Source organism: Mercenaria mercenaria, unplaced genomic scaffold (assembly GCF_021730395.1).
Source record: "Mercenaria mercenaria strain notata unplaced genomic scaffold, MADL_Memer_1 contig_1738, whole genome shotgun sequence".
Taxonomy (NCBI): domain Eukaryota; kingdom Metazoa; phylum Mollusca; class Bivalvia; order Venerida; family Veneridae; genus Mercenaria; species Mercenaria mercenaria.
Window position 1 is genome coordinate 1 of NW_026459739.1, and position 24,220 is coordinate 24,220.

The window sequence follows — 24,220 nt, forward strand, 5'->3', positions numbered from 1 at the left end:
TCTAGACACTTTCTCAAGAGTAAATTAATTAGTAGCTGGATGCACCGTATTCGTATAAGCAAGGTATTTCATCAGCAAAAATATATCAGGTTTTATTTGTCAACACCTGAAACATTTTCCATGGCGTTGTATTTCAAAGAGGGTGCGTTGATATATCAAAACAGAAAACATGAATATTTTCCAGCCAAAGATATATCAATTTTTGCATATGGCGATCGTTTTTTCTTGTAAAGTGGCCCTAAATATTAATATAATGACAAAGATGACATGTTTTCTCATCCTGGCTATAAATATAAGTCATATATGTTTTATTTGATGTAATAAACATACTTGGTAAGTATCCTTGACGTGCCCTTCAATTAGGTTCACTACGTCACTAACATGAAAACCTTCGTTTTCGCCATCTTCTACCCCCATGGTGTCGCAAAGACGAAAGTTCCGAAGAAAACCTGTTCCTCTAAACCTTTTAAACTAGAAAAATATAATTTCAGTCAAAATATATCATTTCAACCAAACATACGTCTGAAAGATGGATTTCTTTAAGAATCATATATGAATGTCTTATATATTATCCATACTGTTTTCGTAAATCACATTGCTCCAAATCCCAAACGGAACGCTCTAAATAGGCAGCAATTCACCTAACAATTATTATAAAGCAACGCTCAGGTTTTACAACATTTGCTTTTTGATAAGTTAACTAAGACGTTTTGTTATTTTACCTACATGTGTAAAGGTTATTACCAACGAAAGCTAAAAATTACTTTGAAGTATAATCATGCAATGACATATTTTTATCTATTTGATTTCCTCCATTCAATTTGAAGGAATTATAAACTCTCTTACACTTTTATAATTTATTGGAGTTAACTAAAACATTTGCATTAAACTTAATTTTTGAAACTGACGAGCAAAATAATAATTTCGATATGAATTTCTGCAATTTCTGCAAATTGACCTGTATAAAAGAAAATTATTTCGAAGTGGGGATGACTTTTCCGAGGACAGTTTTAGGATGATTAAAATCAACAACTGTGTATGTTTGACAATTATACTGAACTGCTTAAACCTGCTTTGAACGGGATAGGCAAGAAAAATGATCTTACATGTCTGTCTGTGTAAACATGTTTTCGAAACCTCGGGCAGTTTGAATAAAAAACTTCTCTAACGCTAGATTTTTTTCATTCCACACTCCCTCTGGTAAGGAAAGCCCGTCTTAAACAGGCAGACATGTAAGATCTTTATAGTATTAAGAAACATACAGTTGAATGCGAACTGGTGTTTCTGAGAAAATTTTAATGCAAAAGCCTAAGCGTATAACAAGAGTTGTTTAGAGCTATGAAACTGGTGTGTTTCTAGGTCAGTTCAGTGTATTTATTACTGGATTATTTTCTAATATCAGATATAGGTACATCTTACTTCGAGTACATGAAGATGCTCTCAATAGTAACCCAATATGTGGCTTTAATAACCAATAAAATATGTAAAAAGAATCTTCACATAGTTGTTGATACTGACTTTTCTCAAAAATTTCCTAAACAAATTTTCTTTTTTATTTTTCAAAGCAATGAATTAAGTGTACGTACTATAATTTGATTGGTGTTAAACGTTCGTATGTGTTACGTCAAAGGGTAAGAATTACTTGTTACAGTAAGGAAAATGTACAGGAAAACTAACCAACAACTATTTACAATAACAAAAGATTGTTACATAATGTAACAATTCAAATACCTTAAGAAGTCCAATAGCGGCTAAGCCATAAATTTCAATCTTATATGTAAACAAGAGGGCCAAGATGGCCCTAGGTCGCTCACCTGAGAAACACACCATAACACACAATAACAGTGTAAACATGTTGACCTAATGATTTCATGGAAAAAAATATTCTGACCAATTATCATTAAAATTGGAGCAAAAAAATTTGAGTATAAATAAGTATTTTCTTTGATTTGACCTAGTGACCTAGTTTTTGACCCCAGACTACCCATATTCGAACTTGACCTAGATTTCATCAAGCCAACCATTCTGACCAAATTTAATGAAATCCAGTGTAAAATGCAGTCCCTATTGCATACACAAGGTTTTTTCTTGATTTGACTTAGTGACATAGTTGTTAAACCTAGATGACCCATATTCGAACTTGACCTAGATTTCATCAAGGCTATCATTCTGACAAAATTTCATGAAGATCAGTTGAAAAATACAGCCTCTATCGCATACACAAGTTTTTTCTTTGATTTGACCTAGTGACCTACTTTTTGACCCAGATGACTCATAATTGAACTTGACCTAGATTACATCAAGGCAATCATTCTGGCCAAATTTCATGAAGATTAATTGAAAAGTACAGCCTCTATCGCATACAGAAGGGTTTTCTTTGTTTTGACCTAGTGACCTACTTTTTGAGTCCAATGACCCATAATCAAACTCAACGTAGATTTTATCAAGGCAATCACTCTGAGGAAATTTCATGAATATCAATTGAAAAATACAGCCTCTATCGCATATATAAGGTTTTTCTTTAATTTGACCTAGTGACCTAGTGTTTGACCCGAAATGACCCATATTCAAACTCAACCTAGATTTTATCAAGGCAATCATTCTGACCAAATGTCATGAAGATCAATTGAAAAATACAGCCTCTATCGCATACAAAACGTTTTTCTTTGATTTGACCTAGTGACCTACTTTTTGATCCCAGATAACCCATATTAAAACATGTCCTAGATTTTATCAATACAATCATTCTGACCAAATGACATGAAGATCAATTGAAAAATTCAGCCTCTATCGCATACACAAGGTTTTTCTTTGATTTGATCTAGTGACCTTATTTTTGATCCGAGATGACCCATTTTCAAACTCGGCCTAGTTTTCATCAAGGCAATTATTCTGACCAAATGTCATGAAGATCAATTGAAAAATACAGCCTCTATCGCATACACAACGTTTTTCTTTGATTTAACCTAGTGACCTAGTTTTTAATTCCAGGTGACCCATTTTCTAACTCGGCCTAGATTTCATCAAGGTTATCATTCTGACCAATATTCATGAAGATTAATTGCAAAATACAGCCTCTATCGCATACACAAGGTTTTTCTTTGATTTAACCTAGTGACCTAGTTTGTGATCCGAGATGACCCATTTTCAAATTCGGCCTAGATTTCATTAAGGTTATCATTCTGACCAAAATTCATGAAGATTAATTGAAAAATACAGCCTCTATCGCATACACAACGTTTTTCTTTGATTTAACCTAGTGACCTAGTTTGTGACCCGAGATGACCCATTTTCAAATTCGACCTAGATTACATTAAGGTTATCATTCTGACCAATATTCATGAAGATTAATTGAAAAATACAGCCTGTATCGCATACACAAGGTTTTCCTTTGATTTGACCTAGTGTCCTAGTTTTTGATCCGAGATGACTCATTTTCGAACTCGGCCTAGATTTTATCAAGGTAATCATTCTGACCAAATGTCATGAAGATCAATTGAAAAATACAGCCTCTATCGCATACACAACGTTTTTCTTTGATTTGACCTAGTGATCTAGCTTTTGAATCCAGATGACCCATTTTCGAACTCGGGCTAGATTTCATCAAGGTTATCATTCTGACCAATATTCATGAAGATTAATTGAAAAATACAGCCTCTATCGCATACACAATGGTTTTCTTTGATTTGACCTAGTGACCTAGTTTTTGACCCGAGATGACCCATTTTCGAACTCGGCCTAGATTTCATCAAGATTATCATTCTGACCAACATTCATGAAGATTTTTGAAAAATACAGCATCTATCGCATACACAATGTTTTTCTTTGATTTGACCTAGTGACCTAGTTTTTGACCCCAGTTGACCCATTTTCAAACTCGGCCTAGATTTCATCCAGGTAATCATTCTGACCAAATTCATGAAGATCAGTTGAAAAATACAGCCTCTATCGCATACACATGCTAAATGTTGACAGACAGACAAACAGACGACAGACGATGGACGCCGGACATCGAGCGATATCAGAAAAACTCACCTGAGCATTGCTCAGGTGAGCTAAAAATAGTAAAAGTCCTGTCATAATCAATCCAAGTAGTAATAAATCTAAATCATTCATAAGTCCAAGCCGTACTTAGGGACGTCCAAAGATTATAAATTATCCCTTCAAAGTTAACTTTTAAGTCCACAAAGTTAATGTATTTTCTTCAAATGTTCAAAATATTTTGTTAAGAAGATTCTCCTCTGTCCTAAAACAGCTCCGTACTAAACGTAACATGGAAGGTTCAAGAACATTTTTGTTACACTAAGACTAAATAGAACATTTTATAAAAACCAAAAACAATCCGGACTTTTAAAGATAATTGTTACACCCTGTTTATCAGTATTGTGGTAGAAAATTGTGGAACACCATCAACTGTATTCACGCTGTCTCAAATCTAGGTCAATAAACAATGAGTCACCAATACAATAAAACCTAAAGAAGGGATGACATATAAATAACAATATGTTTTTATGACTTTTATGAAAGTGGTGTGTCATTTTATAATGGCAAAAAATATGATTCTTTAATGACATGTAAATTTAAAGCATGACATTTATAATGTTATCGCTTCAATACAAACATAATTTTAGTTATCGATGGTCGAATCCAATACATTTAGCCTCAATTTTTAAACTAGCTTATAGTCATAATGCGTTTTCGGTAAACTGCAAGAATATCATTTTCGTATTAGACTTTTTCATGGGTCAAGTAAACGGAAATGGGCATGTATATATGAACTGCGTTGTTTAGATAATATCTGAGTAGTTGTTTAAGAAATATTAATATTATCTTACCAGGACGGTTTATTCTTGTTAAGGAAATCGAATGCAAAACAGCTCAATATTGCAAACGTCGTATGATAGAGAACATACGGCTACATATACGAGTCAACTATACCCCATTCTACACTCAGTTCCAAAAGAAAGTGTGTACTTAGTTTTCTTTTTTTTCTCGGTTATTTTCATGAAAACATATAATGTTTGGTACCAAAATTTAAATCAGTTCGTAAACAAATTGGTGTGCATTTTAGACTTTGAGTTATATCTGAAAGTTAGTGTATGAAAAAATGAAACAAAAACGTCGGGGAATTTTTTAAAATATTTAAACTTAAAAAGTGCACACTTTCTTTTGGAACTGAGTATATTTCCGAAATTAAAACGTTTACTGTTATCAATCAACCTTTAGACAAACTTCGACTGTCACATTGTTTAAGTTACATCATGTCAATAAAAGTATCAAATTCAGTTTCCATTACTCTTTACTTTTGAATAAACACAAATTAAACCTCTGTCAAGGTACGAACTTGGTCACTTTAGGGAAACATATGCAAACAGTTTGAGCACCGAACATCGGGTTAAGCTTTATATCGGTCTTTCCGGCCTGCCTTCATCGGTTTACACTGGTCATGTAGTACCGCCTAAACCGATGGATAGCTAGCAAATAAAGATGTATTTACATGGATCTATGTCTTCAACAAAGATAAAAGATATGTCAATAGCTTTTGTACGGAATAATCATTTCTCAAATTACATTCTGACTTGTTCTTAAATGTAACATTTAGTGAAATTATTACAAACATATATCGATAAACGCACATGCATTTGGCTTCGTCGGTTGATAACAAAAAATCGAACAGATCTACATTTGCATTTCGTTTAGATTTCCATCCCCGTGCAAACTGTAACGGTATATCAATGCATCATTATCAAAGAAGCAAATGCCAATATCACCTTCGCTATTAAATTAAAACTACAGAAAGAATATTATAGACATACTGAAGTAGTGAAACTTTTCGCTGCAGCCCCGGTGTACGCTTTGTTAACAAGCCTTCCCTTGCCAATGCTACAAATTGAGTTGACAAATGTTGACTTTCCTGCCTTGATTGGTCCTAGAAGCAACAGACCTGGGTTCTTAACGTCTTTACTGCCTGTTTCATTTTTCTGTATCTCGCCCAAGATTTTTTCACTGAACTGAAATTATTTTGTTTATAAATGTACATACGATGAAATAATGCACAATTACACGAGGTCTATCATACAAATAGACAAATATGCAATGTACTAACCACCATTGATGAGACTTAAGACTTAATCCAAAGCATAATTTGTTCATTGGGAATAAGACAAACCCGGTAACTTGGAATAAATCTCCTCCACCTCTGATTCATGTGGGGAAGTTGGCAGTAACTTGCGAAAAACAGGTTTGTACTGGTACAGAATCCAGAAACACTGGTTAGGTTAACATACCGCCGTTACATGACTGAAATACTGTTGTAAAATAGCGTTAAACCCAAAACAAACAAAAAACAAACAAACAGATATCACTTTTTTTGGCTAGCTAACATCTCTAGAGTCAGATATTTTGTGATACAGTTTAAGTGACAACTTGTTTATTGTAAGTCGTTTTGTAACCCCGGCCGAAAATAACTTTTTATGAAACTGTGATAAGACAAAAGAAAGTTTTCTGATTTAAACTATTGTTTCCCTCTTATAAGAGGCTAACTCGTCTTGAAATTCATTAGGCAAATAGATGAAAGCAATCGCAACAACCCCAGTAAATGGTGTTTGAACGTATTATACACTGATAGTCTGTACAGAACTTTCTACTGTACATAAAGTAATTAAAACAGATTTGTTTTCAGAAATGTTAAGATAACTCAAAACATATGTTTGTTTTTAATAATAAGTAACGTTTACATTATAAACATAATTTACTTTACTATTCGATTTTATTTGAATTAAAAGGAATTTTTTGCACTCCCTTTGCATTAAGACTGACGTGTTCTGACATGTTAGCGAATGACGTTTTAACTCATATATAAAAATCTTTCAAGAACAGTTGAAGAAGAAAGAATGAGATCATTTGTGTTAAGAAATCACTTTGTGCATTACTCTTAGGTGTATATTAATATAAGCTGTAACTTAAATGCATAGATAGATACCTATATAATGCTTCTGGAAAAAAGCACATTTCTACATGTCTCCCTCGAAAGCATAATTATATGCAACACGTCAATAGGGGACAGAAGCCAAAGTCAAAGTGACCCTGCTATGCAACTGAAATGCCGTAGCGACCATCTAGGACTTCTATATGGAAATAAGTTTCAATGTTCAGATAGTTTGTGAGTGAGTGGGGGAGACATACCAATCAGTAAGTCCAATTATCCTGGGAAATGTCAAAGTTATACTACTCTGCAATAAAAAGTTTAAAGTTTCTTCGTCAAGTGGTTCTCAAATTATGTTTTCATGTTTCAGGACTCTGTGAGCTTGACCTTTGTTCTACTGATTCCAAAATCACTAGAAATCATCTTCTCAGCATGCCCAATTGTGACAGGGTTATAATTATTGTCCGATAGCTTTACCCTACAGTAATTGTGTGAGACTCAAATGATGTTATGTGAGACCTCCATTCCATTTCTACGACCCTGTTTGTAACTCCATTCTTATTGAAAAGGTCTATATGTAAAGATGGAAAAGAGAAAATAATAGAAAGGAACCACATATGATTAAAATCAAAGAGGAAATTATGAACTACCACACACACACACGCACACACACACACACACACACAAAAGGGAATATCTAAGGAACCAAACCAATGGATCAGTCATTTAAACCATTACAAGAGCAAGAGAAGAAGGTTGAAAAGGAAAGGAATGATGACAAAATTCAGATGATGAAGATTCTGAAGATTACTATGTAGTACACACATACCGTCGTGGTGACGCCCACGTGCAGAGTGGAAATTTGAAAGTAAGGAGGTGAATATGTAGTAAGGTAGAGTATAAGGGTGCACTTATATTTCCTTGCTATTGAGCTAGCTTTTATAGCGACGTGGTAGAGTGTCCGCCTTAGGTGTGAGAGTTCCCAGGTTCGATTCCCGGTCAGGCCTAAAGTATTTTCAGCCTGTTACATTTGGCGCCCAACTTAGATAACTCACAAGCAGATAGGAATGGACACCTTGGAACATCCCACAGAGGTTTAAACTCTGGAAATCGGGGATGAATTCTAAAATGGAGGGGTTGTATGTAGTACGGTAGAGTATAAGTGTGCACTTATTCTAAAGGAGTACATATGAAGGTATGTACTGACGGCACGAAGATGGATACAGTACTGTGTGTATCCGAAACAGACAAAAACAACAACTGGGTATCAAATAGAAGATCTAGATGGTACTGAAGAAGAACATGAAGAAATGTCAATCATCATAGTGTATGAACTCGGTGGAAGCAGAGATAGCAGTACTACAATATTAAGGTTTTAAAGAAATAAAACTAGCGAGCACAAAGAACAAGCCAAAACTGACAGTTGCAGTACATGTACACAGAGAAGATGACTCAAAGACAAGAAGCTGAACCAGACGCAAACTTCAAAAGGAAATATAAAGAATTCCACATGTATCAAATGACTTAAGTCATAAGACCAAAGGACAAAAAATTGGAAACCCTTAAATTTCTGATGAACTCTGAATCATTCATTGGTTTAGAAACATAGGCCGTCAATAAAATATTACAGCCATCTAATAGCAAAGTGTTATGCTTTCTGTGATTTTATGTTGTTTTATAAATATTCAAAAATTGTGTCGTCATTTTATTGTAAGATACTGCAACTATAATGCGATATGAAATGTCAGTAAAACAGTCAATTTTTATAAAAAAAAAAACATTCCGAGTAACATATATCATGTCAATATCATCTTAATATGTATATGTTACCATGCGTGCTGTCATACGTAATGTAATCATCCTATAGAGTTGAGATGATGCTCAAGTTATTGGTCGGAAATGAAATATGACGAAATAGAAGAAATTCGACATATCGTGCATAAAAGCTGCAGCACGTGACGGTCGATATTTCCACTTTCGTGCCTGACACAAGGTTTGATGAAATATTTATTTATTTTTATTCATAAACAATTTGACTTTTCTCAGTCATTTTCTCTATGATCTATTTTTGTACTTTGCGTTGTATATAAGCCTAGACCCATAAATAAATCAATGGCCATTTATGCTTTTCTGTTCAAATCAAGTCAATAAAAATATGATGATTTAAATTCAGACAAAAAAAAAAAAAAAAAAAAAAAAACCTTCCTTCTTGCATAATAAGATCGCCTTTAAGTGCACTGATGGCCGGACCGATTTATGTTATGATACCTAAAAACCTAAAACATGAGGATAGTAATGACGTTGTTTTTTTTTTTCTTTTGCAAAAGTGCTTGAATATTTGATCCTCCTTTCATAACAAAGAACGTCATTGAATGCATGTATCTAAAGCCACTTTATGTTTTGATACCTACAATCCTGATATAATGAGATTAGATTCCATTTTACAAGAGATGAACGCCCTTAGATATATCGTCTTACTTAGACTAAAGTTTAAATAAAGGGTTTACCTGCACGTTTTTGTGGTCTACCCGTGGACGATTAATCTGTTAAGCATTTACATGCAAATTAATTCGGTGGAGATTCAGCGGGTGTATCAGATGAGAATATAATTATGTATAAACGAGTACTTCGCTGAAAAGAAAAGCTTGTTAATCAAGCAATCTTAGCTTTTTCTGTTTCTTAAAAAGCATTTTAAAGACACGTTTCTATTGTGGTAACCGATCAATTATTTTTCACTAATTCATATTTGTTTTACAAATGTTGTAATATATATTGCACTCGGGAACCGATCTTGCAAAACCTTGATTCATATCACCATGAATTTAATCCATTTGTTGTTAGAGACAATTACCTGTTACAGTGATTGAACATTAATTGACAAATCATTAAGCGTTACAAAATGAAATGTAAAGTGACTTTTTAACTGTTATAGATAAATGTAACAAACTTCAATGTTCCTTTTAAAGTAGTATGAAATGTCGTATACGGACTTATTCCTTGCAGTTATTTCGCTATAATAATTTTAATATTTATTTCTTTTCTGATTAATTTTTCGTCATTTCTGTTTCATATTTCCTCATAAAGTTTACTACGAAGGAAGCAAGCTATGAATAAACCGCATATAATGCACACATATAGAAATACTGTATTTTAATATGCCACATTTTTGTCTTTTTTGGCATACTGAGTAATAGCCAAAATCATAACTGAACAATATCAAATAAATAAATGAAAAAATGTTTTTGAGAAAAGTCGGGTCGGTAAAAAATACTCCTCGTGCATGGTTCGAACCTACAACTTTGTAGTATTTAGTACGAGTTGACTTCATTGCGAGATAACCTCCCAAGAGACCCGGTCACGCTTCAAACCTTATTTCATGTAGATATAGTGTTTGAAAAAAATACATACTTTTTTTTCTCTTTTAATAATGTAATCGTGCCAAAATAGATTTAAGTTTTAAAGTAACGATATATTCATTGACTGGAAATTTGATAATTGTTTATTGTTCTCTTTATAAATACAGTTAGCTGACTTTCCAATAAACATTGGCTCTTGTTTACTGGAACCATACTTCAAACGTTATTGACCCCTAACCGTGCTTATAGAGACAAAACAGAAATACCTTGGCTCATTGCCACGACCTAGCCCTTTCAGTTCATATTATGAATGAGAGATTCCAAATTCTTTTTATAAAATTTTAATGTTAAAAATGGAAATGACGTCATAAAGTGAACGTCTGTATAGACGTGCAGGCAGTTTAAAGTCGTTTGGCGTCATAAATGTTACCAGAAACAGAGAAACAATCGACACGTTATGCACTAAAACTTGTAACGCGTGACTCTCGATTTTTACTCGTGCACAATAATATTGTTGTATTTTTACCATTAAAAGGACGTGAATTAGAATGCATGATCAATGGGACATTTAACAGATACGCAGAAACCGCACAAAACGAAACAAGCACGAATAGATGCATCAGTTTAGATCCTACTCCTGTAATGTACCGTTTTATATTTCAAAGGAATGTATGATGTTATATTCCTCAATATTCTTCCAGCTCCGGGCGTCGGTCGATAACACGTTTTCGTTGAAAGATTCAGATCAGAATTAGGGATATACATTTGAAAGCCATGGCTTATTCTGAAAAGAATAAACTGTATTGTTTCGGTTTGATGTATATGTGCAGTGGTTTCAAAATAATTTCGTCTCCTACAGTATTTAAATGTTAAGATCAGTATGTCTGTGCACGTGTAAGCTGTCATTATAAATGCGATGTACGTGTTCTTCGCTATTTTATTAATTTCAGTATACACAAGTTTCTTACTGCAGTATATACTCGGTCAAATATCCGTTAAATTGACTGCACTGTTATTTATTGTCGTAAATGTTTTAAAAATGTGTTTTCTGCAATAAATATTATCGGTTCGTTGAAACTTACGTTACACTGTGACAATGATAAACGCACTTAAACTTCCCGAGTGTTTTCTGAAATTATCAATATATGGAGGACATTACGGTCAGGAAATTAGATGCCATGAGGCATATGATACGCTATGCAAAAAAAAATCTAAAGCAACATTTTTTAACTTAAGATACCTTGATTTCACTGCCGAAGCGAGAAAACACATAATCTTCCAGCAACAATATTGCACATCTATTTATGAAGTGTTTGGATATTACTTCATTGCATTTATTTAAAGAAGATGCACATAAAAAGAGTGGTAAAATTATTACAATCCATCCAAATTTGAATGGATAAATAAAAATTGCTATTATTCCAGACATGAAACTTTTGCAAAGTTCGTTTGACTTGTCTGATAATATCACATATATTTCACTCTAAATAAATCAACAACCAAGTTCGACCATGTTGCCAATCGAAGCAAATTCAAGAACACACACACACTCCCACAGACACGCACGCGCAGACGCACACACAGTGATTATCAACATGGTGAACAATTATAGTAATTTAAAAAATTAAACATTGTCCATTACTTACTGTCTGCGTCCAGTCGCCTCTCATATCTCGCCATGGATTGACCAGCGGTGGGGTTTTTGGAGGACTTGGTTGTCTGTATACAACACGCTCTTGATATACGACCTCTGTTTACAAAACAAAAATATGAAAGTCCTCACTATACATAATTGTACTAATTTTCTATCAGTATTTCCAGTATATTTTGTTGTATTAATCACATTATTGTAAAACAAACATGAAATATTATGCAGCTACAGACTTAATTCTTATTTCTTTGACGCATTTATGTTTATTCTGACCATAACTGCAAATCCATTAAATGGAAAATTTTATCACTTTTAACTTCGTATTAGTGAAGATTATTCAGGATATTGTACCTTGTATTACTACCTCTTAGTAATAATTTCAGTGCGTAATAAAGTCTAAATTAATACTTTTGATGTCGATTGATTAAGCTGAATATTAATGGGCAGCTATTTTTTTATTGTTTTCTCCTTTATTTTTTTCTCATCATTTAATGTTATTTCTTATTTGCATTGATACGTGTATATCAAAACGTATACCTTGTAGATATTGGCTGTGTACATAATTATGTTAAAACCTTCAAAACTGGACGAAAATAAACTTGTATCTACTTTTTTAAAAAACAATTGTGCGTTCTCGGTCGTTATTTAAAGTACATCTATTAGTTTCACATTTGTTTATCAATTTTACATATAGTTCATTACAAAATTTTACTTGTACAATTATTTTAGTAACTTGTTTAAGTATTATATTTCGAAAATCTTAAAGAGAAAAAGGAACGAACAACAATTACAATTATGTCCATATGACACGGATGTCCCCACATACTGTGTCATCCTCTATATAGCAAAATGGACCATAACATTTACTGCGGTAAAAATATTGACAAAAAAATCCATTCTTTATGGTCATGGTCTACGGATCACGGGGTCGTGAGTTCAATCCTCGGGCGGGGCGTATGTTCTCCGTGACTATTTGATAAACGACATTTTTGTCTGAAATCATTCGTCCCCCATCTCTGATTTATGTGCAGAAGTTGGCAGTTACTTGCGAAGAACAAGTTTTTACTGGTACAGAATCCAGGAACACCGGTTACGTTAACTGCCCGCCGTTACATGAACTGAAATACTGTTGAAAAACGTCTTTAAACCCCAACAAACAAACACATCTATAATAATCTGCACACTATGCTTGTTCGTCTGTGTAGAAGTTTGAATTAATCAGGCTAATCAAGCTAATGTTGGAGGAAATAGACACACACGATTTTTTCTTTATTCCTTATAGCAAAAACAATCAAGGCCGTAACTGCGATAAAAATAATGACGGAAAATATTCCTTTCGTTATGGTCAACTGTACGGAATTCCGTTAGGGCCATCGCCTTTGAATGTATTGATCTGAAACGCGATACTCGATAGTACGATGATGAAAACGCGAAATCACGAAACCACGATAACGAAAACGCGACAGCACGATGATGATAACGCGATACTACGATAACGAAAACGCGATAATACGATAGTACGATGATGATAATGCGATACACTATCGCGTTTTCATCATCGTACTGTCGCGTTTTCACCATCGTACTATCGTATCATCGCATTTTCGTTATTGTAGTATCGTGATTTCGCAATATCATTATCGTACTATCGCGTTATCACCATCGTACTGTCGCGTTATCATCATCGTACTGTCGCATTATCGTCGTCGTACTGTCGTGTTATCACCATCGTACTGTCGCGTTATCACCATCGTACTATCGCGTTATCATCATCGTACTATCGCCTTCCGGTGACCATGCGCACAGAAGAATTTCCTCTCCAGTGTTCTGGTTTCTATTTATCTTGTTATTTAAGCTCTGTTGAAATTAAAAATGATTTCTTTTGCTTGCTAATGGGTTGTAAAAAGTTTTTTCAGCTAAAACCAAATATGTACTTAGGCAAAAACTCTGCATGTCAATCGGTTTGAGTTTTCTATATAGTATATGATAACAAGAAAAAAAAGAATGTTATATTGTACCATGATCAGGGCGTTTTTTGTTTGTTTTTATTTTGGTCTGACATGAATATTTTCACAAATATGATGATGAATATTTTCACAAATATGATGGTTTATATTTCAACACTGAAAAGCAAATGCATGTCTTGTAAAGCTCAGGTCATTGATGTTGAATTCCGTAAGACGCATAACAACACTGAAATCGGAGCAGCGCAAATATTCGAAGAATATTGTTTGCAGTTTTCATGGCACATAGTTTCTTTTAATGCATCAAAGTCTGGCAATTTTCTGCAAAAATAAAATAAAAAGTAAAGCAGTTTACAACCAAAAGTGAGTTAACGCCCCCTTATTCAGACATTTTATTTATGATTTTACAGGAATGAGAAATACAGTAAAATTATATCTGCACAGCATTCTGAACCTGTTCAACATCCAACACGCTTTGTCTCCCTAAATTCATTTTCTGTAAATGACTCTTAAATTGACGAAAGCTAAAAAAGCATGGAAAAATGTTAATTATTTTTTGCTTTTGACTAACTAGCAGCTGTAGCTATAGGAGGATCATCAATACAAGTCAAGATTTTCACACACTAGCACCCGCGTTCGAATCTGCATATCGCCCTATCGCTAGAGCAGGAGCTGTAGTTCTTAAAGTATAACTTCTAATCTTCTCATTTTTAGCATGCACATGCGCACCGGAAGCGATGGTGCGATAATGATAACGCGACAGTACGATGGTGATAACGCGACAATACGATGGTGATAACGCGACAGTACGATGATGATAATGCGACAGTACGATGGTGATAACGCGACAAAACGATAGTGATAACGCGACAGTACGATGGTGATAACGCGATAGTACGATAATGATATTGCGAAATCACGATACTACGATAACGAAAACGCGATAATACGACAGTACGATGGTGAAAACGCGACAGTACGATGGTGAAAACGCGATAGTATATCGCATTATCATCATCGTACTATCGTATTATCGCGTTTTCGTTATCGTAGTATCGCGTTATCATCATCGTGTTGTCGCGTTTTCGTTATCGTAGTTTCGTGATTTCGCGTTTTCATCATCGTACTATCGAGTATCGCGTTTCAGATCAACACATACAAAGGCGATGGTCCTAACGGAATTCCGTACAACTGCACGTCAAGGTTGTTCATCTATGAAATATTGAAGCAAATCTAATAATCTTGGAGCAGTTACACACACAACAATTCGGGACGCACGGACGGACGAACGGACGGACGGACAGCGGCAAATTGAGGGGGAGGAGTGGGGTGCATAAAAAGGAAAAATAACTCAGGTTAGAAACATGTGCTCTCGCAGCACTGGCAATGACTGACTTATCATTATTAACTAAAGGAAGTTTTACAAATATAAGTTGCAAGTAAGATTACAAAACGTCAAAAATACAGCACGTACTGCGATAATAATATACAAAAAAGTCTTGATGTTACATTCGCTACGTAGATAAAATGTGATATGTAAATTAGATTGCAATTATTTAACGGACTTTAGATTTGCGAATAATTGTTCTCCTTTTTGATCAAAATACGACGCATTATTTATGCGTATTTTTATTATTCATTTGACTGTAAAACGATATTAGATCTGAAGTTTGTTTATAGTTAGACTAAAAGAAAATCTTATGTTCAAACAAAGTTTAATAATAATTATAATTCTTATCAACCAACCTGGTTTTGATTCACTACCTCCCATGTCTAACACAATGAATGGAATGAATATTCCAGCCATGTGATCAACCCAAGTCACGTGATCAATGCTTATTTTAATAGGTATAATATATTTTAAACCAATGAAGATAGTACTCGAAAGAGTTCCTTGCGGGAAGTTTGATGCAGCATTTTATATTATTCTGTGATAGTTACTAACTCGTAAGTGTTCTATTGGTTACGTCCTCTGTGTGTTTTTTTTCTTCATTTTGCTCTTGATATAAAACGGATTAAGTTTCACTTCGATAATAAATGGATGTTTATGAATGTTGTGCCGTCTGTAAACGACATAATGAGTTTACGGAGAGTACGTAAAGAGATGATAATAAGTGAAATTCTGTAGCAGAAGTGTGGTTTTCCGTTCGTGTCGTCAGATAAAACCTCAAAAGACATTTTTGTTGTAGGTTGTTTTTTTTTTTTCTTGTTGCAATTTGATAGTTGATCGTATTTAGTGGATCATTGACCATAATGTGGTAAACTTATTCTCACAGCCAAATGAAAGATTTTAAGAAAATACTTTACATTCGGAGTTAAGCACGGACTTTGTTAATATTGAAATACATTTGGTGAGGTTCCTTTTATATCTTTATTTGCCTTTCTTCTTGACATTATTAAAATATTTTATTATTTTTTAGACCGTAATCAGGAAAATTACACACCTGTTATAATGGGACAGTTTTCGTCTAAATCCGATCACGTGAGTAATTTTACATCTAATAAGATACAGATAAAGTATTTTGTACTGAACAAACTTAGTTTATACTAATTTGTTTCAGCTCGATTGTGATGAAAGCTTCAAGCTTATTGGAACCAACCAGTACTGGTGTCATATGAGAAGTCATGGTTGTGACCCCAGTGTGGCTCGAACTCATGACCACTAGATTGAGCGGCCGACACCTTAACCACTAGACCACCGCTCCCCTTGAACAGTCTTGCATTGCATTTAAATCGTTCGAAAATTGCATTTTACTGAAATTGAGTCATGATACGTACACTTTTAGATAATTGAATTTTTCAAGCTTCAGGCCCGAACGCAAAAGCACACACATTACAGTTCATATACCTACTGATGGGTTATATCTCATTAGAGGTACTTATCTTAAATACTGATAACTTGAATGAAAAATTGCATTGTTACAATTTTGATATGCATTTTCTATTCGAAAAAAATACTAACGAAGAAAATGCAGCATCTGCAAGTACAGAAATGGGTTTTTTATTGTGAATGTTTAACAAACCTTATGTCTGTTTCTTCTGAAGGAAACTTGCTATGACTGCAGGACTCCAGAATATCAAATTCTAAGAACGGTGTACCATGTTATCTCCGAAAAGGTAAATCTAGTTGATAAGTCGATACCTCAAAATCAGATACTTATATATAATAAATAGGAACTTTAAAACATAATTAAGTTTCGTATAGCAATGTCTTTGCATGGTAATACGACGTTGTAGTAACATATCAAGGTTATCCTAGCATTTTCGTTGTCTTGGGGGTAAAAATTATCCAACAGAAAAGAAAAAATCAATTGTTTCAGTTTATAAGAAATTCAGATTTGTGTTCGTTCAAAGTTTAGCCTCTCATTTATAGCGACTAACCAACACATTATGAATTGTGATTTAAAACAAAATTATCACCGAAGGGTAAAATGCTGACACTATTTCATACATCTACATGACACTTAATTAAGAAATAATAAGTTCCCAAAAGTGGTTTATCGTAGAATAACCCGTGTTTTGAGTTCTAATGCGAAAGAATGTATCACAAAGGCCATAGCCCTGAGGGATGTACGAAAAACTCGGGTTATTCTACGATAAATCACTCTTGGGATCTTGTTATTTCGATTCTAACCCGACATACTATTATCAATGTTCAGTGTTTAAAAAATTGGTAACTACTTTTTACGACGTGCAAAGTACCTGGATCGGATGACGTCATTGCACGCGAGCGGTTTATTGCAGAATAACCCGAGATAGATTTTGCTCTACTTGTATGTAGGTTATTTGCTGGTCGTGGTAGAATGGTTGATAAGTTTCTAGTTTCCAGATTTACGGAAACATTAGGGTTTTCGCAGTTTCTCATGCATTTTTATAAATTGTTGCAACGCTTTATTTTGGAAGCATTGATATAAATACAGTTAAGCCTGTGTTAAAGACCAAAATGACGAAGTTTTGATTATTACAAATATTGACGGAGGCCAAAATTCGGGGGCCAAAATTCGAAGAGTACCTTGCTACCTTATTGTTTTATTACATGGTTACATTTTCAAAATGGCATAACATTACGCGATACCTATACTTGTGCGCTTTATTTATTAAGGAGAAAAGCCACAGTTGTGTGGGTTTTTTACATAGGCAAAGAAGGAAAACGATGTGTGAGCTAGTCACTTTAATCTTGAATATACATTGTAATTAAACTTGCGTTAAAGACCACCTTTGAAAAACAACCACAATCTTTAAAATTACCGACGAAGGCCACTATTTTCTCTTTCCGTTTGACCATAAACAATATCATTTTACCTGCATGAACGAGAGAGCCGTGAACGAGAGAGCATTTTTTTTTACTGGCTAGGGGTGGAGTTCTTGTAGTAAAATGACACCGGTATTACATTTCTTATTACAGACAAATGGTGCTGACGGAATTTATATTAACAGCGAAGCTGTGGAGAATCTTAAATACCACTATAAAGTATGTATTATTCATTTTTATTTTTACACTTGAAGACAAGACACCAAAGATTATCATCTGTAGATTGACAGAAAAATGTCCTGTTCGATTTAATAGTCAGTGACATTCTTTTAACCTTCGGGCGATAAAATATCGAAAGCTTTGTTCTTAATTACTTGTTTATATATATTTTGACAAGACTTGACAAGGTCACTTATACTTCACATTGGGCAATAAAATCTAATCTTATTTAAAAGCCCCATCATACTATTAGATCAAGTTGTTAATGATATCTTACGGGAAGCAATGCAGCAAATTTTAATTATAAAATCTTTACAGATAATGTGTATTTAAAAGAATTTTTACTGATATACAGATCAACTCACGCGGAAACCCCAGTTTCCGTTTTTCCTCGAAGGAAACGTCTTGCATAGTGAGGAATTTGTGCGAGTACTGCCTTATTCTGACTCGGAGTACCGATTGTTATAGTTTTATTACTTTAGCAGAATTTCGTCGAGTCACTCCGAGAAATTACTTTACGGAACTCCGAGTCGAAATTATACAGGTAACACTATAATGATTTCCGGTATTTTATGGCCACTCCGAGCGACTCCGAGTCTGAAATAAACAACTAATCGGTCATATCGAGTGACGCGAGATGATTTCACGAAACTCCGAGGCAGTATTCCCTTATTTTGATGGAATTTTTATACAATTAGCTTGTTTACTGTTTAAAATTTGTGAAGTTTGATATTGAAATAGTTTCATACCATACGCTTGAGATTAAGCAGCATATTTATGTAAAATGGATGAAATTATTAATCATATAAAATAAATAAAATTTCAAATGACAGTCGTTGAAGAAAAGTGATTTGTTAAATTTTGATATTGAAATAATTGCTGACTTTGTTGATTAATTATAGAGATAAGTTATTCAAATGCACTAAATTAAGCATATTTTATAATTAGATCAACTTTAATTCTGACTATGCTATTTAAATTAGAAATAAATTATGTAAAATGGACAAAATTTAAGAATTATACAAAACTAAACAGACTTTCAAATAACTGGCTTTAAAGAATAGTGAATTGTTGAATAGCATATTGAAATCATTTCGGACAGTGCAAATTGAATTCAGAAACAGATGTATGTAATTTGAACTAGATTAAGAACTATATAAAACTAGAAAAACTTTAAGATAATGGCCAGTAAGAATAGTGATTTTTATTGAAAATAATAGGGGAAATGATTAATTTTCGTTAAGAAATTGGTCTTTCATTTATTCATATGGAAGGAATTATAAAAAGGGAAAATAATTGCTACCGTATCCACTCAAAAAGTCATAAAATGTTATAAATGTAAAATAAAAAGATACTATTATAATTATTTATAAATCTCTTTGTCTTGTTCGCGTATCACTACGTAAAATATAATAATCTTGCTCCATGTAATCTGAAATCTGTCCTCGAAGGTACTCGAAAACCCAATTAAATTTATACAGGTAATTATTTATTCGTCTTGGAGTCACTCAAGAAATTCCGTCAAGTGACCCGGTGTGTATTCCGCTAATTGGATTTCATCTCAGTCACGCCGACGATTTCCTTCGAGTGACTTCGCATAAATCCTCGGAGTCAGACAGCGAAATTCCTTGACGGAAACTAGCTGACTCGAAGAGACTTCGAGTCGGAGCATTGGTACTCGTTTTGGCCATCCTCCGAGGACCGAGTAGAATGGGTTTTCCGCGTGAGCTGATCTGTATGGTAATGTTTCAAATCAAGTATAAAGAGATAGTTAGGATTTACGTAAGAAACGGGTCCACAATTTTCAGAAATTGTGATATTAAATTACAGCACGTAAAATTACTTAGTATGTCTAAACTAATCAAGCATGTTAAATAAGCATGAAATTTCCACTAATTAGGGTTATATTCAGACTTGCCACAAAACATAGACACTTATGCCAGTTTGTGCTCAAAAACACCAATAACTTTTAATTTTTATCTTCGAAATACTTCCGAATGGTGATTTTTGTCGCAAATTGTTTTACAATTGGTCGAATGTTTAGAAATTCCAGTTATCAATTTCATGATGGAAGGCTCTTTACAAACAATTATGAAGATGCATGTCCATCTGTTGTTGTTTATGTTCACAAAATGGTGGCAATGTCTATGCCTTTGAAACATTAATATAATGTTACTGTAACTGAGAAGTTCATACTTTATTTGACATATCGTTATAGATTAAACATCAGTGTTATAATATCAACTTACGTTACACGTTATCATCATATTTCGATTTTTCGGAGAATGGAGGGTTATGTTTTTCTTTCGTAGGTCCCGCTTATCACTTTGTTTCTCAGATCTGGGCGAATAAAAAAGTCTTCCGTGTTGTTATTACTTTCCAGCCATATAATATGATTCTTTCCTTTGTAAACTTAAGACATTAATATATATTCCTGCGACTATTTAGCAGAGTCCTTTATTTTTTCTTTATAAAATGTTATTCAAACTAACTTGTGATTTTACTGCGCATCTTTTTTCAGTTCTTTTATTCATACTACCTAATTACCTGTTATATTATAATTTCCCTGCCTTATAACATAATTCATTAAGAAATTTATGTATATTTGTACGATCATATAGCAGAGTGCTCTTTTTGTTAAAATGATATCAAAACTTCTTTGTGATATTAATGCGCAAACTTTATCGCTACTTTTATTTCAAATCCTCATCGTATATTACCTAATTAGTAACTTATTGTTACAGAAATCGGTTTGGCTGAAACACATTTCTTATGACCAACAAGCTACTATCAGTCAAGTACCTGCGTCAGGACCAGTTAATGAAAACAGTATGTGTTGAACAAAGACAAACACTTTTACTAAGTACTATTTTAACTGATGTGTTTAATCTGTGGCTAAAAACCTGGAAAAAATAATGTCACCTGGTTGAAAAAGCAATTCATCTCGTATATTCATTTTTGTAACATGTCTGAATATAGATACTTTTGCTGGTCATTTAATGAATTGTAATTTGTTTTTTATTATATGCTTGGGCGAAAAAGTCTTCGTGCTATGTGCTGCTAATTACTTGTTTAACTGTAACTTGTATTCAAGTCTGAAGTAAAAAGATGTATATAAAACCTGTTAATTGGCCAAGTGTAGTATAATCCGAAAAGAAGTTCACCAACACTCCAACTCATGCCAGTATACCAGTTTAATGACTTAATTTGCATTTCAAACACGTTTGTTGTCATAAACTTTGTTTATAACTTTTCCATTTACGTAAACTTACAGAAAAGCTACGAAGTGCAATAGAAGTGGAAGTATTCGATCCAACTCCCTCAGAAGCAACAGAATCGTTCCTGGTGGCATTTAGGCAGATTCTTCATAAAGATGGCATTAATGTTAAACAAATTGCTAAGGTCACTGACGGCAAAACACCAGTTGTTTTGATTTGCAATATGGCAAGTCGTTTAGAGGCCGATATTGACAGAGTATTATCATCAGTCAGAAGTAAGCAATTTTTCTGTAGCAAACCATGTTTAGATTTAAATCCGTGTAAATTGAAAATGCTTATGATTGAAATAGTACTTATGCTAGTAACTATTAATTAGCGCGTAACTTTTATTCATATATAGTATCAACTCCTGTGACCCAGTAAGGGCGGAGTTTCTCCATTTGATTCACATAAAGAAATAGAAAATGCTTACAGTTAAAAAAGCATTTCAGCTATAAACTTCAACCACTAAACCTCACACAGTTACTAATCAGCACATTGAGGTTATAATGCAGTAATTCGGTCCAAAATGTGCTTCCGAAAGAAGGCCCTAATAAATAGATCCGAATGTTTCCATTTTTCGCGCATTTGCGCGTAAATCGGGGGCCAAATGGGCATTATTTCACTCGTAGAATGAATTTAACATAAAACAGGACACTGTTCATGCTAATATTCTCATGTGTTCGAGTTGTTTACTTGAAAACGAAAGTAGGGTGTTTATTCTGCGGACCGCTTTCTGAAATGCGGCAATATGAGGGTACCTGACTTCATTTGACTTGCATTTCACTGCATACTATTCAACACCCCTTTTTCTTTTCGTTTTCTTGAAGCAAATGTATGGATATCTTGTGGAAAATAGGTCTACGACGGAGTGAAAATCTAGAAACTGTAACAAAATTGTTCTGAAGTAGCTGAATTTTAAATGAAACAAAGAACATTTTCTTTTATTGGTATATAGCCTTGACTTTGCTCACATTTAGTTTTATCTCCCTTGATCCAGTTGAAGCAGAGATTTTTTCCACTTGATCTGTTTGAAAAAAGAACTAGAAATGTGTCCATGGAACACAGATGCCCCCACTAAATGACAAAGGACACAGATCAGCTTTGGGAAAACAATATGTTGCTATTTAAATAAAATGCAAAAAACCCATATATAATGTACATATAAACATATATGCTTTCTTGGGATTTTTAGATACCTGTCCATCACCGCATTTTAATGTTGCTTGAATTTAACGATGACTATGCTGTGGTCTGAGAAGTATGTAGACAGGCATGAAGTTCTTGGCTGCTGTATACCATTGCGTACATGCATCAGGTCTAGTGTAGGACCACCTCTTGACTAAGTCAGGGACCATAACTCCTACACGACTAAATGAATCCAGACGTCAAACCCCAGGTGCACAACTGCACATGCTGACCAACATTCCTGTTAACTTTGGTGACTCTAGGTCAAGCACTTTCGTAGCTACGCGCGACACAACATTAAAATGATCAAATTTTTACTAAGTCAAGGGCCATAACTCCTAAGCAAACTGAATGAATCCGGATGCGAAAGCCCAGGTACACAACTACACATGTTGACCAACATTCTTGTAAAGTTTTATGACTCTACGTCAAAGACTTTTGAAGCTAGGCGCGACACAACATTCTCGGAAGGACGAACGGACTGACGAACAGACGGACGGACAAGGGCAAATCTATTCACCCCCCCCCCAAAAAAAAAAAAACAGTGGGGCATAAAAATGAAATTGCTTGTTAGTTCAAGAAGTATGTCAGTTAAAATCACCAAACCTCACATAATTACTAATTAGTGCATGACTTTTTCTCACGTAAAGTAATTTTTCTCTATCGATCCAGTAAATGCAGAGATTTTCCTTGATGTGTTTTAATAAAGAATGCAAATGCTTAGAATTCAAGCGCATGCAGTATATCAGCTAAAATCACCAAACGTCACATAATCATTTATTAGCAGAGAACCTTTGCTCACAAATCATAATATCCATGTTGGCCTAGTCAAAGCAGAGTTTTCCCGCTTGATTTTGTAAAATGCTTATATGCTTATAATTCAAGAACTATTTTGGTTAGAACAACTAAACTTCAAATAATGATTAATTATCACATACTCTTTTCACACATATAGTGTTATCCTCCCACCTTAAACTAGTAATACTGCTTTTTTTTTCTTTATCTGGTACAAAATAAGGATTTTCGACTAACCTGAATAGCATATTGATGAATCTTTATGAAATCTACAAAATGGTAGATCACTATAGGACGGTGATGCAAGCGAGTTTAATAGAGTTTTTGCCCTTTAATTATTTTTGAATACATAAATTCGCATGTAACAAGGTAGCCCATTGATAGATCTTCATGAAAATTAATACAGATATAGATCACTGTAAAGGTCGGTGCAGCTTGCGAATCTTTCATCAGGATCTCTTTAGAAACTGATGAGTTATTGCCCTTTGCTTTACAAACAATGTCAGTCGTTGCATTGCCAAATATTTCCCCACCAAATGTCGTGTTTTCTCATTCCGGAATGACATGATAGTATAAGAAATAAATTGAAGATAAAAGTATAAGAAATAAATTG

At 34.0% G+C, this 24,220-nt stretch overlaps 2 protein-coding genes across 9 annotated transcripts in view; one reads left to right on the forward strand and one right to left on the reverse strand.

Moving 5' to 3' along the window:
- Positions 1–82: 82 nt before the first annotated feature.
- LOC128551825 (interferon-induced protein 44-like) lies at positions 83–15,718 on the reverse strand. Its single transcript, XM_053532746.1, has 4 exons — positions 15,643–15,718; positions 11,928–12,031; positions 5,817–6,011; positions 83–471 (listed from the first exon to the last, which is right to left on the reverse strand). The coding sequence occupies exons 1-4, from the start codon at positions 15,701–15,703 to the stop codon at positions 298–300; spliced, it is 534 nt and encodes a 177-aa protein (XP_053388721.1). The 5' UTR covers positions 15,704–15,718; the 3' UTR covers positions 83–297.
- The window catches only part of LOC128551824 (uncharacterized), a 24,436-nt gene continuing 15,404 nt past the window's right edge, over positions 15,189–24,220 (forward strand). For 4 of the 8 annotated variants that reach the window (XR_008368893.1, XR_008368894.1, XM_053532745.1 and 1 more), the window contains exons 1-6: positions 15,748–15,843; positions 16,317–16,378; positions 16,942–17,013; positions 18,302–18,367; positions 21,112–21,196; positions 21,642–21,860. Coding sequence is in view for 6 of the 8 variants with exons in the window: in XM_053532745.1 (XP_053388720.1) it covers positions 16,349–16,378; positions 16,942–17,013; positions 18,302–18,367; positions 21,112–21,196; positions 21,642–21,860 (472 nt within the window). In the remaining 2 variants the exon portion in view is untranslated. The other 4 variants (XM_053532742.1, XM_053532741.1, XM_053532743.1 and 1 more) reach the window with 4 other exon arrangements.